Below are 17,602 nucleotides of genomic sequence, written 5' to 3'. Positions count from 1 at the left end.
AACTCAATTTTTTGCAGTCGTGGTCAGAGCAGTTGATATACCAAACTGTGATGCGTCCAAATAGGATGCTTTCCGTGGTGCATCTATAAAAATTGGTAAGAGTCAAATATGGACATGCCGAATTCCCTTAGCTTTCTGAGGAAATAGTGGCTTTGGGATGCTTTCTTGACTATACTATCAACATGGATGGACCAGGACAGATTATTGGTGATATTAACTCCTAGAAACTTGAAGCTCTTGATCGTCTCCACTGTGCATTGGTGATACACATAGGGGCATGCCCTCCACTCCACTTCCTGAAGTCAGTTACCAGCTCCTTCATTCTGCTGACATTAAGGAGAGATTGTTGCCTTTACACCGTGCTAATAAGCTCTCTATCTTTCTCCTGTACTCTGTCTTGTTGTTTAAGATATGACCCAGTATGGTGGTGTCATCATCAAAACTGTAAATGAAGTTAGAGCAGAATTTGGCTACACAGTCATGAGTGCATAAGGAGTATAGTAAAGGAACTGTGTACATAGCCTTTGGGACACCGTTGTTGAGGATTATCGTGGAGGAGCTTTTGTCGCCTATCCTTACTGAATGCAGTCTCGGAGTCAGGAAGTCGAGGATCTTAATTGCAGAGTGGGGAGCAAAGCCCTAGGTCTCAGAGACTGGAGGTGAGTTTATCTGGAATTATGGTGTTGAAAGCGGAGATAAAGTCAATAAATACGAGTCTGCCCTTGTTATCCATATGTTCAGGGATGAGTATAGGGACAGAGAGCTGATGTCTACCATGGGCCTGTTGTGACATTAGGCGAATTGTAGTGGATCAAGGCAATCTGGGAGGCTGGGATTGATGTGTGCCATCACTAACCTCTCAAAGCAGTTCATAATCTTGGATGTCAGAGCCACTTAGCAGTAGTCATTAAGGCATGCCGCTTGATTTTATTTTGGCACCAGGATGACAATGGACTTCTTGAAACAGTTGGGAACCTCAGATCGGAGTAAGGAGAGGCGTGGTCATGTGGAGAAAATTTATGAACTACTCATTGGGGAATGCTGTTTAGCTGCAAGCAATGCATATGGACAACTATCAGCAACAAGCTTCTAGCCTCATTTTTTCATTATTCAGTGTTTGAGCTGCCCTGTTTATATTAATGGTGGTCAGGGTTTGAAGACAAAACCATTGTATTTCCACAAGAGATTTGCTTATATTGGGTCACATAAAATCACTAAGATACTCCTGTCACCTTATCACCTCTGACTGAGATTAATGACCTTATTAAATGGCACAAGAGGCCAAATGGTCTACTTTTTCACCTAACAGATGAATCTCCGTTTGCATAAAATACTGAGAAGAAGTAAATTGGTCATAGTATTCTTTGTTTCAACAGAAACAAAGGGGCAATTTTCCTTGAGGGCAGCCTAGCTCATGTTGATGAACACACTGCTTCCCCCTATGAAATAATTCATCAGATCATTCACTAAACATTTTATTGAGAGCTAACAGCCAACCAAGGTTGAGGATCTTGCCCTACCAAAGGCCTCAATAGTTGCACCCTGGGTTAGCAGAAGCTGTCGCCCAACCAAATTTCAATAGCTTTTCAGTTCTAAAATCCATCAGTCAAGGTAACACCCTCAGTTTTAATCTTTCTACAGGATGAAGAAAGCAGAGAAGAGGGGTTTGGGGACAAGGCAGGGTAATAGATTTCAGAGATCACAACCTCACCTGCCTCTGTGTCACCAATGGGCCCCTGATTGGGCCAGTTGTTCCCTTCCCACAATTCCACAGGCAGGTCATTATGGTTTTCCAGTCAGGGAACTAGACGCCATTTTAACCTTCTGGGGAGGTAAGTTTAATTGCTGGTGAGTTGATAATGCCGCCCATGCACGGCATGTATTTGCAGAGGTGACGGGCAGTTGAATTTCTCTCCAGGATAAACCTCCCAATTACCTCCCCTTCATGCCAACTCCAGGAATGGGAAAATTTAACAGTGTGCTCCCACCAACAGACAGGCTCCTTGTGCTCTCAATTCTCATTTGGGAGTTAATGTCAATGTTTAAGCCGAAAATGCGGTCACAGCAGAAAAGGTTTGGGAAGCACTAATTTAGAATGTGAGAAATAATAGCAAAAACAGAAACTGCTGGAAAAGCTCAGCAGGTCTGGCAGCCTCTGAGGAGAGAAATCAGAGTTAATGTTTCCGGTCCGGTGAGCTCAGAACTCAGAACTTGAGTTCCCAAAATGTTAACTCTGATTTCTCTCCACAGATGTTGCCAGACCTGTTGTGCTTTTCCAGAAATTTCTATTTTTGTTACTGATTTACAACATCTGATGTTCTGTTGGTTTTTGTTTTTTGAGAAAGAGTAGACAGGTCCACAATTCAACATAATCATGGATGATCTTTCTATATCAATTCCACTTTGCTGCCCACCTCCTTATTTTAAAAATCACTGGCTGGCCAAAATTTATTTCCTGTCCCTAGCCGCTGTTGAGAATGTGGTGGTGATCTGACTTTTTGAACTGCAGCAATCCATTTGTTGCAGGGAGGTCCACAATGCCCTCTCAAAATTCTACAATTTTGACTCAGTGACACAGAAAAAATGGTGAGTGGCTTGGAGGGGAACTTCCAGATGGTGATGTTCACTCTCCTTTCTTATGCTTTGTTGATGGTGTACAGGCTTTGGGGAGTCAGGAGGTAAGTTATTTGCCATAGTATTCCTAGTGTCTGACCTACTTTTGTAGCCACTGTGTTTGAATGGCAAGTGAGTTTCTGATCATTGGTGGCCCCTGGAATGTTAATAGTGGGGGATTCAGTAATGGCAACACCATTGAATATCAAGGGCTGTGGATAGATAGCCATTACTTGGTATTTGATGGGCACAAATTTTGCTTGCCACTTGTCAGCCCAAGCTTGGATATTGTCCAGATCTTTTTACATTTCAACATGGACTGCTTCAGTATCTGAGGAGTCACGAATGGTGCCTGAACATTTTGCAATCATTGGCAAACACCTCCCCTTCTCACCTTAAAATGAAAGGAACGTCATTGATTTACAAGCTGAATATGATTGGGTCTGGGACACTATGTTAACCAGCTCCTGCAAAGATGTCCCGGAGCTGAGATGACTGACCTCAAAAAACCACAACCAGTTTCCTTTGTATCAGGTATGACTCCAACCAACAGAGAGTTTGCCCTATGATTCCCATTGATTTTAGTTTGGGAGGGCTCCTTGGTGGCACACTTGTTTGAATGCAGCCATGATGTCAAGGGCTATCACTCTCACCTCACCTCTGGAATTCAACTCATCTGTCCAAGTTTGAGCCAAGGCTGTAATGAGGTCAGGAGTTGAGTGGCAGAACAGAACTGGGCACTGTGGAGTAAGTGCAGCCTGACAGCACTGTTAATGACATCTTCTATCACTTCACTGACGATCTAGAGTACCGATAATTGGCTGGGTTGGATTTGTCTTGCTTTTTGTGTACAGGACATACTTGGGCAATTTTACACAATTCGGGTAGATGCCATTGTTGTAACTGTACTGGAAAAGCCTGATTTTGGGTTGGGGGTGTGGATCTTCTGGAGCATATGTCTTCAGAACTGTTGCCAGAATTTTGTCAGGGCCCATAGTGTTTGCAGTACCCAGTACCTCCAACGTTTTCTTGATATCACATGGAGTGAATTGGTTGAAGATAGGTATCTGTAATGCTGGGCACTGCTGGAGGAGTCCACTGAGACCATATCCTCTGATTTCCTAAAAAATTAAAATCTAGCTATCTCCATCTTAAATGTAACATTTTGGGTGTCTACTGTTCTCTTGGTGTAAACACAGAAACATAGAAGATAGGAGCAGGAGGAGGCTATTTGACCCTATGAGCTTGCTCCGCCGTTCTTCACAATCATGGTCGATCGTCCAACTCAATAGCCTAATCCTGCTTTCTTCCCATAACCTTTGATCCCATTCACCCCAAGTGCTACATCTAGTCGCCTCTTGAATACATTTCAATGTTTTGGCAGATCCAAACATTGACACTTTTGAGTTAAGAAAATTCCCATCGTCTCATTCCAAAATGATTGGCCCTTAACCAGGCTTGTGTGCCTATGTTTTAGGTTCTCTAGTCCGTGGGAGTAATTTCCCAGTGTCTACCTGGTCAAGCCTCTTCAGAACCATATACATTTAAATGAGATTGCTTCTCTTTCTTCTAAGCTTGAAAGAGTATAGACCCAATTACTTATTTATTTTAATTAATAATTCTGGAGTATCAACAGAAGAAACTGATCGAGTGAACTTTTTTCTTTATTGCCTCCAAGGTAGTGTATCCTTCCTTAAATATGGTGACCACAATTGCACAGAGTCGTAGGTGTGGTTGCACCAAACCCGTGTCATACAATGGTAACAAGATTTACTTGTTCTTCTATTCCAATCCCGTTGTAATGGAAGCCAACCTGCCATTTGTCTTCCTAACTGCTTGCTGTACTTGAATTCAGACTTTGTGTTCCTTTTATGCGTGGACCCAAATCCTTCTGAACATCAACAGTTAAACATTTCAGGCCTTTGGGGTTTTTCTCTCTCCAGGCTGTCTTTTGAATCATTTGCTGCAGACCTTTTCCTAAAAGTACTTTAAAAATGCAAATTGTTGTGTTTTGCGAAAAGTCATGATTGTGGTGGTCATGGCAACATCAGTTGGCTAAGGCTGCAGTGTGTGAGATTATTGGGATGTGGCCTTGGTAGGAGCTTTGTTGTATGCTGTTTTATTGAAGTGAGTTTTCTTTGGACTCTGTCAGGGTATTAATAGGTTAGTTCAACCTCCGGTGAGATTTTCTTTCTCTTTTTGAACTGCTTGAGATTAGTTATGGTGAGGGGGTTGCCATGGTTACAGCTGGCATTCACTGTGGGCATGAACACACTGCTATTTGATTTGGTTTCAGATAAATAATTCTATTTTTCATGTATCTGATGTGAGTCTTCCATTTTTTTCCCTTTTCTAATTTTGCCCTGTTTTTATCTTCTGAGAGCTCTCAACTCATACTCTTCATATCCTCATTCTGGGAATAATAAAAACAGTGATAATATTATCATAATTGTTAGGTTAGCCATAAAATAGAACAAGGAGCAATCCAGAGTAAAAGTATTTAATTAGAGGAGGGTCAATTTCATTGGAGTGAAAAATGAGACTATGATGTAATGGTAATGTCACTGGACTAATAATCCAGAAATCCTGGACAATGTTCTGAAATCATGAATTTGTATCTCATGGCAGATGGTGGGAACGGAATTGAATTTAAAAGAGTTAAAAGTTGGTCAAATGATGACCATTGTCGAATTGACATGAAAACCTATCTGGTTAGCTAAAGTTCTTTTAAGGAATGTAATCTGCCATTCTTACTTGGTCTGGCCCACATGTGACTTCAGACCCTCAGCAGTGTGTGAATGAGACTTAATCACCGTCTGAAATGGGTGAAAGTGAATCAGTTATAGTATAACTGGGACAGGCAAAAAATGCTACCTTGCCAGTGATGCCCACGTTCCACACAAGTTTTTAAAAATGCTGTGAGAATGAATCTGGCCAAAGTATGTTGAAATGGAAGATGGCAGACAAAACTGCATCATTACATATGAAATATCTAAGATAATTCCCAAATATTGGAAAGGTAAAGGAACCAGAGCTAGTGCTCCTTGGATGAAGAAGTATTAAAACTTTGATGAAGCAAAAAATGCATGCATACTACAGATGTCAGGTTAACAATTCAACAGCTGACAACCAGGCTAACTAGACTAAGTTCTGAGAGGTACAGAAAAAGAAAGAACACTGAAAGGCAAAGATATCATAGGAGAAAATTAGGAGAAAATACTAGGCCCTAGGCCTATTATCAATCCTTGAGGAATAACACTGTGTATTTTCTTTATTGATGTTTCCTCTTTGGTGAACCAGAAACAAATTGAAACTTTGAAGGTGACCCAATATTTGGCAGCATCGTAAGAATAGACCTAGAACTTAAGAGGATATATTCTGGTGGAATGTGGTACATTGGGTAGTGAAATTTAATGCAGAGTGGTGTTAAGTAGTACATCTTAGTAGGAAGTGCAAAGAGAGGCAATATCTTTGGCAATTAGAGTACAATTGCAATGGTACAAGAGTAAAAAGACATGGAAACATATGCTGACGACAGGTTGAGAAGGTGGCTAACAAAACAAATGAGAAACTCTGGTTTTTAAATGGTGGTGTGTGAAAGCAAGGAGGTTATGAAATACGTCTACAAAAACACTGGTTTAGCTTCAGCTGGATTATTGCGCCCATTGGGGGAGGTAGAGGAATAGTGGTAATGTCACTGGACGTGAAATCCAGAAACTAATGCTCTGGGGACATAAGTTTAAATCCTACCATGGCATCTGCTGGAATTTGAATTTAATAATTCTGGAGTATCAAGGTAATAGGGTGCCATGTAGCCAGTCTCAATTATTGTAAAAACCCATTTGCTTCACTAATGTCCTTTATTCAGGGAAATCTACATGCTATTCCAGCTCCACCAACTAGTGGTGTGCTACAGGGGTCAGTGCTGCGACCTTTGTTATTTATTATTTATGTTAATGATCTGGTTGTGAATGTACAAGGCATGATTAGTAACTTTGTGGATGATACAAAATTAGGAGGAATCGTTGATAGCAAGGAAGTTTACCAAGAATTACAGAGGGATCTTGATCAGATGAGCAAGTGGCCTGAGGATTGGCAAATACAATTCAATACAGATAAGTGTGAGGTGTTGCACTTTAGAAAGTCAAACCAAGGCAGGACTTATGCAGTAAATGGTAAGATACTAAGGAGTGCTGTGGAACAGAGGGACCTAGGAGTACAAGTACATAGTTAATGGAAAGAGGTGTCACAGATAGACAGATTGGTGTAGAAGGCATTTGGATTGCATTTATCGGGTGAGGCATTGAGTATAGGAGCTGGAGTGTTATGTTACAGTTGTATAAGTCATTGGTAAGGCTGCATTTGAAGTATTGTGCACATTTTTGATCACCGTATTATAGGAGAGGCATGGTTAAACTGGAAAGTGTGCAAAGAAGATTTACAAGGATGTTTCCAGGACTAGTAGGCCTAAGAAAGAGAGGTTGGCCAGGATAGGACTTTATTCCATGGAACATAGAGGAATGACGGGTGACCTTCATGAGGTAAATAAAATCATAAGGGGCATAGAAAGGATGAATGCATGTAGTCTTTTTCTCAGGAATGGAGAATTGAAAACTAGAGGGCGTAAGATTATGGTGCGAGGGGAAAGAACTAAGAAGGACTAGAGGGGCGACTTCTTCATGCAGAGTGTGTATATGGTGTGTATATGTAATAGGCTGCCAGAGAAAGTGGTTGAGGCAAGTATAATAGAAATACTTTTTTAAAAATATCTGGGTAGGGACATGGATGGGAAAGGTTTAGAGGGATATGCACCAAATGCAGGCAATTGGAACTAGCTGAGTGAGCACCATGGTCAGCATAGACCATTTGACTGAGAAGTTTGTCCTTATGTTCCCTCTCCTCAACGTACCTTCAATCTGTGACCCTTGGTAATTCACCTCTCCACTGGAGAAAACAGGTCATTGCTGTATGCTCTATCTGAGCCCCTTATTATTATGTGCATATCAGTTAAGTCACTCCACAGTCTCTTCTCCCTAGCCTGTCTAATCATTTCTCTCACCTATAATTTTCAAGCCCAGGCAACATCCTTGTAAACCTCCTCTGTATTCTCTGTAGCGCAATAATGGCCCTCCTATAATGTGGTAAGCAGAACTGCACACAACTCCGTCTGTGATCTAATTAATGTCTTATATCATTTCAGTCATACGTTCCTGCCTTTGTGTGCAGTACCTCACCTGATATAAGAAAGCATTCCATTTGCCTTCTTTATCACCCTATCTACATATCCTGTCATCTTCAGGGACCTGTGTATATGAATTCCAGCTTTTTCATTTCTCTACCCTTCTCAATATCCTCCTGTTTATTGCGTATTCCCATGCTTTATTTGCCCAGAATTGTGCACTTCCCTGAATTGCATTTTATTTGCGGCTTTTTTCCCCATTCAACCAAACTATTGACATCAATCTGTAGGTGATGGGCATCCTCTTCACTGTCAGCTAAATAGTTAATTTTAATGGTGTCTGCAAATTTTCCAATGATGCCTTTCACATACAAGTCTGAATCATAAAAAAACCGCATAAACAGCAAAAGATCCCGCTCTGAACCTTGTAGAACACTACTGGAAAATTCCATCCATTTATAAAAACACCAATTTTGAGTCTAACTTGCCACATTCTCCTGAATCCCATGGGTTTATCTAGACTCAAAACATTAGCTTGCTTTTTCTCCATGGATGCTGCCTGACCTGCTATGATCTCCAGCATTTTTTGTTTTCAGTTCAAATTCTAGCATCTGCAGTAATTTATTCCTAATGAATCTGTGTCTTTTTCAGTAACAGTTAACTCTATCTCAGTGATAGTAGGAACTGCAGATGCTGGAGAATCTGAGATACCAAGGTGTAGAGCTGGATGAACACAGCAGGCCAAGCAGCATCAGAGGACTAGGTAGGCTGACCTTTCGGGCCAGACGCTTAAGAAGGGTCCAGGCCCAAAACGTCAGCCTTCCTGCTCCTCTGATGCTGCTTGGCCTGCTGTGTTCATCCAGCTCTACATCTTGGTAAACCTATCTCATTGTTGATTCAAGTAATTTGCTCACCATCAAGGTCAGACTGACCAGCTTACTTTAATAATGGTATATAATGTTTGCAAAATTCCAATCCTCTGGTACATTGCCTGCATCTGGTGAGGATCAAAAATGGTCCTCGGATCATCTGTTATTTCCTCCCTGCCTTCCTACAGCAGCCTAAGATACAATATATCTGGCCCCGCATGATTTATCCACATTTATGGAGATTAGTCCTCCAGTACTTCCCATCTCATTACGCTTATTTTGTCTATTGTTTTAGACGTATCTTCATTATCTAGATTGTCCACATCATCCCTCTTCCTTGTGAAGATGGGCACAAATTACTCAGTTTCGCCACATCTTCTGCATCTATGTACAAGTTATCGTTGTACGTGTCTGACAGACTCAACCCTTCCCTTGTCACCCGCTCACTGGTACTAATGAATTCTTGATTGCTTGATTTTACAATTCAATATGTTCCCTTGTATCTTCCATTTGCTTCCCTAATTTCCTTTTATTACTTTACTCCTGCACCTTGTTATGCCCCTTTAAGCTTTGAGATTTTCATAAGCTCTTTTTGGCTCACAATAGCCATGAAACTATTGATTGAGCAATACCACTCTTTTTCTTCATGGGGTCACCATCTACCAATGTGGCCTGTATAACACATTCCATTAAAAAAAGGAAGGAGATAAAAGAAACAAGTAACTATAGTTTAATATCTGTTATTGGAAAGACATTAGTGTATAATAAAGAATGTAATTGCAGAGCATTTGGAAATATATAATATGATCAAGCAGTATAGCATGGCTGCATGAAGGGCAATTAATGCTTGACAAATTTATTATAGTTATTTGAGGAGGTTACAGACATGATAGATAAAAGGGATGTGGTGGATGTAATGTGTTTTGATTTTCATAAGGCGCTTAATAACATACCACACATTAGGCTACTTAATAAGATGTCCATGGTGTAGGAGGCAGAATATTATCATGCATTGAGGATTGGCTAGCTAACAGAAGACAGAGTTGGGATAAGGGAGACATTTTCAAGATTGCAACTGGTAACTAGTGAAGTGCTGTAGGGATCAGTGTAGAGGTCACAATTATTTTTAGTATATATTAATGATTTGGATAGGGAAAGTGAATTTGCTATTGCCAAGTTTGCAGCTGACACAAAAATATGTTGAAAAACAACTGGTAAGGATGATGTAGTCTGCAGAAGTATACAGTCAGGTTAAACGAGTCAACAAAACTTGGCAATGTGGGAATAATGTGGGAAATTGAGGTTATGCACTTCGGCAGGAAAAATAGAGGATCTGAATATTATTTGAATTGAGACATTCAGAAAGCCACAAAACTGAGAGATTTGGGGTCCTGAATATGAATCATAAAAAGTTAACATTCAATTTCAGTGGGTAATATGGAAAACAAATGGAATGTTAACCTTCATTCCAAAGGGAATGAATTATCTAAAACTGTATATGACACTGCAGGCCATTAGTGTGAACTATTGTGAATACTGTGCATAGTTTGGATCTTTATCTAAGGAAAGATGTGCAGGCATTAGAGGCAGTCCAAAGAAGGTTCACAAGACTGAAACCAGATATGGAGGGTCTGTCTTATGAGGAGAGTTTGAATAGGCTGTGCCTGTACTGATTGGAGTTTGGAAGAATGAGAGGGAACCTTATTGAAACCTTCAAGATTCTTAGGGAAGTTGACAGCTTCTTAGGTGCAGAGAGATTGTCTTTCCTTGTGGGAGAGTCTAGGACGACAGGACATATTCTCAAAGTAAGGAGTTGCACATTTAAGACAAATGAGAAATTTCTTTTCTCAAAGGCATTGAATCTGCGGAATTCTTTACTGCAGAGTGCTGCAAAGCTTGGTTGTTAAGTTTGTTCAATGCTGAGATAGACTTTTAATCAGTAAGGGAATCGAGGGTATGGGGAAAAGGCAGGAAGGCAGAGTTGAGGTTTGTAAAATCAGCCATGATCTCATTGGATGATGGAACAGATGTGATGGGCTAAATGACCTACTTCTGCTTCTGTATCATTTGGTTTGATACTGTGCCTGTAGCATCTTATTTCGAATGCCTCCTTGAGGAAACTGGGGTGGTTCTTCTTAGAGAAGGGATCCTTAGAAGGCAGTTTATTAGACGTGTTCAGAATCATGAAGGGTCTGAACAGAGTAGATAGGAATAAACCTGTTCTCTTTGGCGGAATGACCAAGAATTCGAAGACATCAGTTTAAGTGAATGGCAAAGAAACAATAGCAATGTGAAGAACTTTTTCTTTAACCTGGTGAGTGATTAAGATTTGAAAGTGTTGGTGAGAGTGTGAGTTGAGACAGGTTCATTTGTGGCTTTGGATAATTAATCAAACTATGTTGCAATTGCAGAAAGTCAGTATGAACACCATGGGACAGGCCTTTATCCATTCAATGGTACTTCACCCGTTTGGCTGTTATTCATGTGTGACATGTAACAGCAAATGCCATCAAATGTTTCAACAAATGGATGCAGTGGTAACTAATCCTGCCCTCATCTGATGTCCATTTGATGACTCAGTGGGTAGTGTTTTGAGTTAGAACATCCTGGGTTCAAGATTCATTCAAAGAATGGTTCCCAAACTGAGTATAGATTGAGAAAAAGGCGTGAAGAAATCTGAGGGGCTCTTTTCCTCCGGAGCATCAGAGGCTGAGGGGTGACCTTATAGATGTTTAAAAAATCTTGAAAGTGTTCAGAAAAAATTTACAAGGATGTTGCCAGGGTGAGAGCATTTGAGCTATTGGGAGTGGCTGAGTAGGCTGGGGCTATTTTCCTTGGAGTGCCAGAAGCTGAGGGATATCTCTGTAGAGATTTATAAAATCATGAGGGGCATGGATAGGGTGAATAACCAAGGTCCTTTTTGCAAGGTAGAGGAGTCCAAAACTAGAAGTTATAGGTGTAAGATGAGAGGGAAAAGATTTAAAAGAGACCCGAGGGGCAACTTTTTCATGCAGAGGGTAGTCCGTGTTTGGAACAAGCTGCTAGAGAAAGTGGTAGAGGCTGGAATGATTACAATATTTAAAAGGCATCTGGATGGATACACAAATGGGAAGGGTTTAGAGGGATATGGGCCAAATGCTGGCAAATGACTCTAGATCCACTTTAGGATACCTGGTTGGTTTGGACAAGTTGGACCGAAGGGTCTGTTTGTGCACTGTCTAACTGTGACTGTATATAGCTCAATTATTCACCAGTACCATTGAAGAAAACTCATTTGTATGTATAAACATGTATATGCGACATCAGACTCAGCAATGACAGATTCTTGTTTTAATGCAGGTGAATCTAACCAGTTTGAAAGAATAACCAGGAATATGCTGATATTCATCATAATGGCAATGTGCCTGCCTCTCATTCTATGCATGTACTTTGTGTACGAGGTAAGTTACATTTTATTTCATTGAATGAAACGTGTGTCCCTGTCACTCAGGCTGTGGGCAGTAGTAACAAGAGAGACACAATTGATGATCTTGCTTGAGAGGCACCACATGGCATCAGGCATGCAATTAGGCCAGGCGGCAGGTCTCTATGAACAACTGCAGAATGAAACCCAGGCTGTAGGTGTCATTCTGCATCATGTTTATCCAGCTGTGCTGATTGAACACCATAGAGACTGTATGACAGAACCATTATTGAAGATAGAAACATGCAGAACTGCTGCCCTTCCCTGGTGGCAAAGTAAAACTGCCAAAAGTAAAATGGAACAAATATTTTCAAGATCATAACTTTGGAATGGAGTTGAGCTTTAAAATGAATGCAAGCTATAATATGTTAATAAGTTTCCTATGTTGTGGTTTTCTTTCCTTTTTCCAGAAGTATTCCAGAGCAGTGGAAACATGTGTAAAAGAAATGAGCAAGACAATGAAGCCATTTGGGGACAATGTGCCCTCTTATACCAATATTTAATGCTGAAACCTAAACATGAGAGACCCACAGCATCGTGAAAGGTCGAGTCTGGATTGCACTGCGCAGCATAAAACTATTGAAGGCTGCACAAATTGATGGGATGAAAGAGTTTCTCTCTTTACACAATGAGAAAGCTGAAATTGAAATGAGATTGAGCATTCTCAATGCAGTTGCTCAAGAGTTCACAACAATATGGCCTGGATTTTCTACTTCTCTAATAGATTAGGGATATCAATGGAAAATCTCTGTACTACCAAACCATGATTTTCAACAAACTGAAAAGCAAATAGGATTTCCTGTTGTGTGCTGATAGGTGGAAAACCTAGGCCGACATTTCCCTGAATGAATGCAAAGTCAGCAGTCACAATACTACAGCCTAGCTCCAACTGATTGGTTTCACCTCAATTCATGTCCTGAATAGCAGTCCCTCTAATTTTCTTACTAGCTGCCTGGTCCTCTGAGACACTTGTGCAGCGGCAGCTTCTGGAACTGGAAGTCAATGCCATGATTGGCACATCAACACAGATTATCATGCGCGGAACATGAGTGGCTGTATATGCATAATTTAGAGGGAATGTTGATCCCGAGTTCACTAGCTTCTTCTAAAACCTGGAGCTTGGACTGTACAGTCTCAGGCTTAAATGCATTTCATGATTAACTGTATGAGTTGCTGAGAAAATCATGTATGCAGAGTTGGAAAAATAGCGTCACATTTTGGAAGTATATTGTTGAGTTCAGCATTTGTGGTGCAGATGTTTTCAAACTGGAGCTCATCAACAAAAAACAAAACTTGTATTTCTCTTGGCATGTGGGTCTGGACCGGCTTAAGTATTGACCACAAAAACGTATTTCATTGTGTTCAGGAGAATACCACACATGATAGAAACCCGAAATGAGACGGAAGAATGCAGCAAATGCAAGGATGAGGGTTGAACTGACAATAATAATATAAAATTAACCAGTGAACTGCAGATGCTGGAAATCTGAGCCATAAAAGAAAATGCTGGAAGAATTCAGCAGATCTGGCAGCACCTGTGAAGATAAAAACAGTTAACATTTCAAGTCCAGTGACATTTCTTCAGTTCTGTTTGTTCTCTTCACAGATGCTGCTTGACTTGTTGAGGTTCTCCAACACCTTCTGTTTTTGATAACATGATCATGTTCCCTGCACCTTCTTTTTCATGGAAAAGAACTGTATTATTTAACTGGTCATATGTATTTGAACTGTATGTGAAATACACCATGGAAGATTAGCTCTCAGACATCCTGATTAACAGGGAAATATTTGATGTGGTTGTGGTAGGTTTGATGTCAGTCAATACCAAGGACAAAAATGACTACTACAGTTAGAAGAGCCAGGCTCAGACAGTCTGAACATTGTAAGTATTCCAGCCAAATTGCACTGATCATGGTGTGAAGTGGTCCGCTGTCAGAAAGAAGATCAGGAATGACTGACATGTTTCATGGACCAATAGTTCTCACCAGCAGAATCAGCCATTTGAGGATTGTAATTTATTGGCCAAATCCAAGGGGTGTTGTAGCTAGGAGGTTAAGGTAACTTAAGGGTAACAACAAATTCCATTGATTTGGGTCTGAATTGAGTAACGTTTGAGCAGTAAAATGAGATTTTGCAAATAGATTAGCTAATATATCATGGTGACTTGTGTATGTTTTGGGTACATCCTTTGTATGATGCATTCAAAAATGTACTGGCCTAGAAATTCAGCAAACCTTTCACTGCTAAATAATTTGTGAGCCTAAAAACTGAATGTGCCAGCATTGTATTTTGGAGTGGAAACCAAAAGAACAGTGGATGCTGTAAATCAGAAACACAAAACAGAAGTTGCTGGAAAAGCTCTGAAGGTCTGACAGCATCTGTGAAGAGAAATCAGAGTTCATGTTTCTTCAGGAAGGGCCACCATACCTGAAACGTTAACTCTGATTTCTGTTCACATGCTGCCAGACCCGCTGAGCTTCTCCAGCAACTTCTGTTTTTGTTTGTAATTTGAAGTGTCTGTTCCCAGTGCATTTGCAATGGTTCCTAAAGCCATTAACACTTGATTTCCAAGATGCTATCGAACTGGACTAGTCGGTCTACAGTTGGTATAGACTAGTTTAGATGCAATGTTTTACGTAGGGTGTACAGACTTTTGATGTCTAAAGTCAAACACCCTTTTTATGAAGATGTACCCTTTGAATAGTCTTTTAGAGGCTAGGTAATTAGCTACAAGGTGTTCACAATCCCCAGCCAGCCAGAAGTGCAGAAAATTGGACTCTATAAGGGAATTGGTAAGTATAGTAATAGTAATGGGAAGCTGCTTGCAATTGAGCAGGAATTAAATGTGATAAACACTGTGTTTGCTACAGTGGCTACTGGGTGGAGCAGCAGACGCACATGCACAAAATTACATTAATGAAAATGAATTATTGTCCAGATTAATTCAGATACTGATCACACTGACTCCCTGATATCAATCTTCAACTGGACTGATAGAGCAGTTTCCTATATAACCATTAAAAACAATTTTACCATTCACTGGATCTGCAACACTCACTCTGATTTCTGTCCACAGATGCTGACAGAACTATTGAGTTTTACCAGGAATTTTTGTTTGTTTTTACTTTCCAACATTTGCAGTTATTTCTGTTTTTTTATGTATTATGTATTCTTTGGTTTAAAGTGGAACAGGAGAATCATGAGATGAAAACAGTGATTCATGTAAGATGCACATTTGATTTCGGGGATGGGGTGTTAGTTGAGGTGATGGGGAGTAATTGGGTGGTAGAATTAGTTGTGGAGTTACTAGGTGTAAGAATAGGTTTTCATCCAACATTTTCCTGGGTACATAATACATGAAAGTACTGCAGAACTGCCTGGACTCTCCAACTCTAACTCCAAAAGTCATTGACAATCACAGATGGTCCAGGGGAGCAGAGGAACTATTGATTGGAAGTTTAAATTTCTCAGGCATTTCCCACATAGACCCACATATCAGGAATTCCTCAGTGTCCTTACGAACATCCTGAATGTTTGGTTTCTGATGCTATAGAGATTTGGCCAAATAATTAGTTGGAGTTGCTATTGATTGACAACTCTAATCAAATTACAGATTTAATATTTGCTATTACAAATACAGGTGGCATTGTGCTCAGTGGTTAGCATTGCTGCCTCACAGTGCCAGAGACCCGGCTTCAATTCAAGCCTTGTGTGTCTGTCTGTGCAGAGTTTGCACATTCTCCCCATGTCTGAGTGGGTTTCCTCCGACAGTTCAAAGGTGTGCAGGTTATGTGGATTGGCCATGGTAAAGTGCTTGTAGTGTCTAGGGATGTGCAGGCTATGTGGATTAGCCATGATAAATGTGGGGGTTACAGTGATAGGGTTGGGAGAAGTTCTGTGTGGGATGCAGAACTGATGTACCGAGTGGCTTATTTCTGTTCTAAAGTAGTTTTATGAATCCAACTGGCTGCCAATATAATTAGCAGAAAGTTTTACAAGTGTCTGATACTGATTTTGATTTCTATTAGTAACTAAACACAAAAGCACGTAGAATGATACAAAATATAAAATGTAGAGAAATTTATAATTTTTAAAAAAAGGAAGTAAAACTTTTTTTATTACAAACTTGCGTGCCAATTTGGTCAATGTACATATATTATACCTTTCAAAGACAGACCCCACATAAAAGCATATAATGCAAATCAGCTAGTGGACACAGCAAGAGTTCTCTGTCATAATTCCTTAGCACCGATATTGTTCACTTAGATGTTTGATAGAAAAGACACATTCAAGGTTGAAAAACAAAATTTCAAAAATGTGGACCCTAGATGACTCTTCGTCAGAATGAAGCCAGACTCGAAATGTTAGTTTGCTTCTCTCCTCGGATGCTGCCTGACCCTTTGTGATCGCCAGCATTTTTGTTTTCAGTACAAATTCTAGGGTCTGCAGTAATTTGCTCCTGCAAAGATGTGCAAGTATGTAAGCGGACAGTCCGAGAAAGCATGAAAAATGGAATATTGCCTAAACTCAAACACCCTCATAGACCAATTCAGTCCACTGTCCAATGTGCTGTCTTGTCTGTGTCCTCAAATGAGGTGGAGCCAAAGATAATGGGAACTGCAGATGCTGGAGAATCCGAGATAATAAAGTGTGGAGCTGCGTGAACACAGCAGGCCAAGCGGCATCTCAGGAGCACAAAAGCTGATGTTTCAGGCCTAGACTCTTCATCAGAAATGGGGGATAGGAGAGGATTCTGAAATAAGTCGGGAGAGAGGGGGAGGCAGATTGAAGATGAATGGAGGAGAAGATAGGTGGACAGGAGAGTATAGGTGGGGAGGTAGGGAGGGTATAGGTCAGTCCAGCGAGGACGGACAGGTCAAGGGGGTGGGATGAGGTTAGTAGGTAGGAAATGGAGGTGCGGCTTGAGGTGGGAGGAGGGGATAGGTGAGAGGAAGAACAGGTTAGCAAGGCGGGGGCAAGCTGGGCTGGTTTTGGGATGCAGTGAGGGAAGGGGAGATTTTGAAGCTGGTGAAATCCACATTGATACCATTGGGCTGCCAGGTTCCCAAGCGGAATATGAGTTGCTGTTCCTGAAGCCTACAGGTGGCATCATTATGGCCCTGCAGGAGGCCCAGGATGGACATGTCGTCGAAGGAATGGGAGGGGATGTTAAAATGATTTGTGACTGGGAGGTGCAGTTGTTTATTGTGAACCGAGCATAGGTGTTCTGCAAAGCGGTCCCCAAGCCTCGCTTGGTTTCCCCGATGTAGAGGAAGCCACACAGCGTATAGCAGATGCAGTATACCACTGGCAGATGTGCAGGTGAACATCTGCTTGATGTGGCAAGTCATCTTGGGGCCTGGGATGGTGGTAAGGGAGGAAGTGTGGGGGCAAGTGTAGCACTTCCTGCGGTTTCAGGGGAAAGTGCCAGGTGTGGTGAGGTTGGAGGGGAGTATGGAGCGGACAAGGGAGTCATGG

General features: G+C 41.0%; 1 protein-coding gene across 3 annotated transcripts in view; it reads left to right on the top strand.

Annotated features, from left to right (window-relative positions):
* The window catches only part of LOC125461714 (CD83 antigen), a 42,612-nt gene extending 26,423 nt beyond the window's left edge, over nucleotides 1-16,189 (top strand). For all 3 annotated transcript variants that reach the window (XM_048550794.2, XM_048550785.2, XM_048550805.2), the window contains 2 exons: nucleotides 12,001-12,101; nucleotides 12,535-16,189. In XM_048550794.2, coding sequence (XP_048406751.1) covers nucleotides 12,001-12,101; nucleotides 12,535-12,627 — 194 coding nt within the window. In that variant the 3' untranslated portion in view covers nucleotides 12,628-16,189. The remainder of the gene's footprint in view (nucleotides 1-12,000; nucleotides 12,102-12,534) is intronic.
* Nucleotides 16,190-17,602: the final 1,413 nt, after the last annotated feature.

This window comes from Stegostoma tigrinum, chromosome 2, assembly GCF_030684315.1.
Source record: "Stegostoma tigrinum isolate sSteTig4 chromosome 2, sSteTig4.hap1, whole genome shotgun sequence".
NCBI lineage: Eukaryota > Metazoa > Chordata > Chondrichthyes > Orectolobiformes > Stegostomatidae > Stegostoma > Stegostoma tigrinum.
Note: the sequence above shows the minus strand (reverse complement) of the source record. Positions and strands in the feature narration are given on the sequence as shown.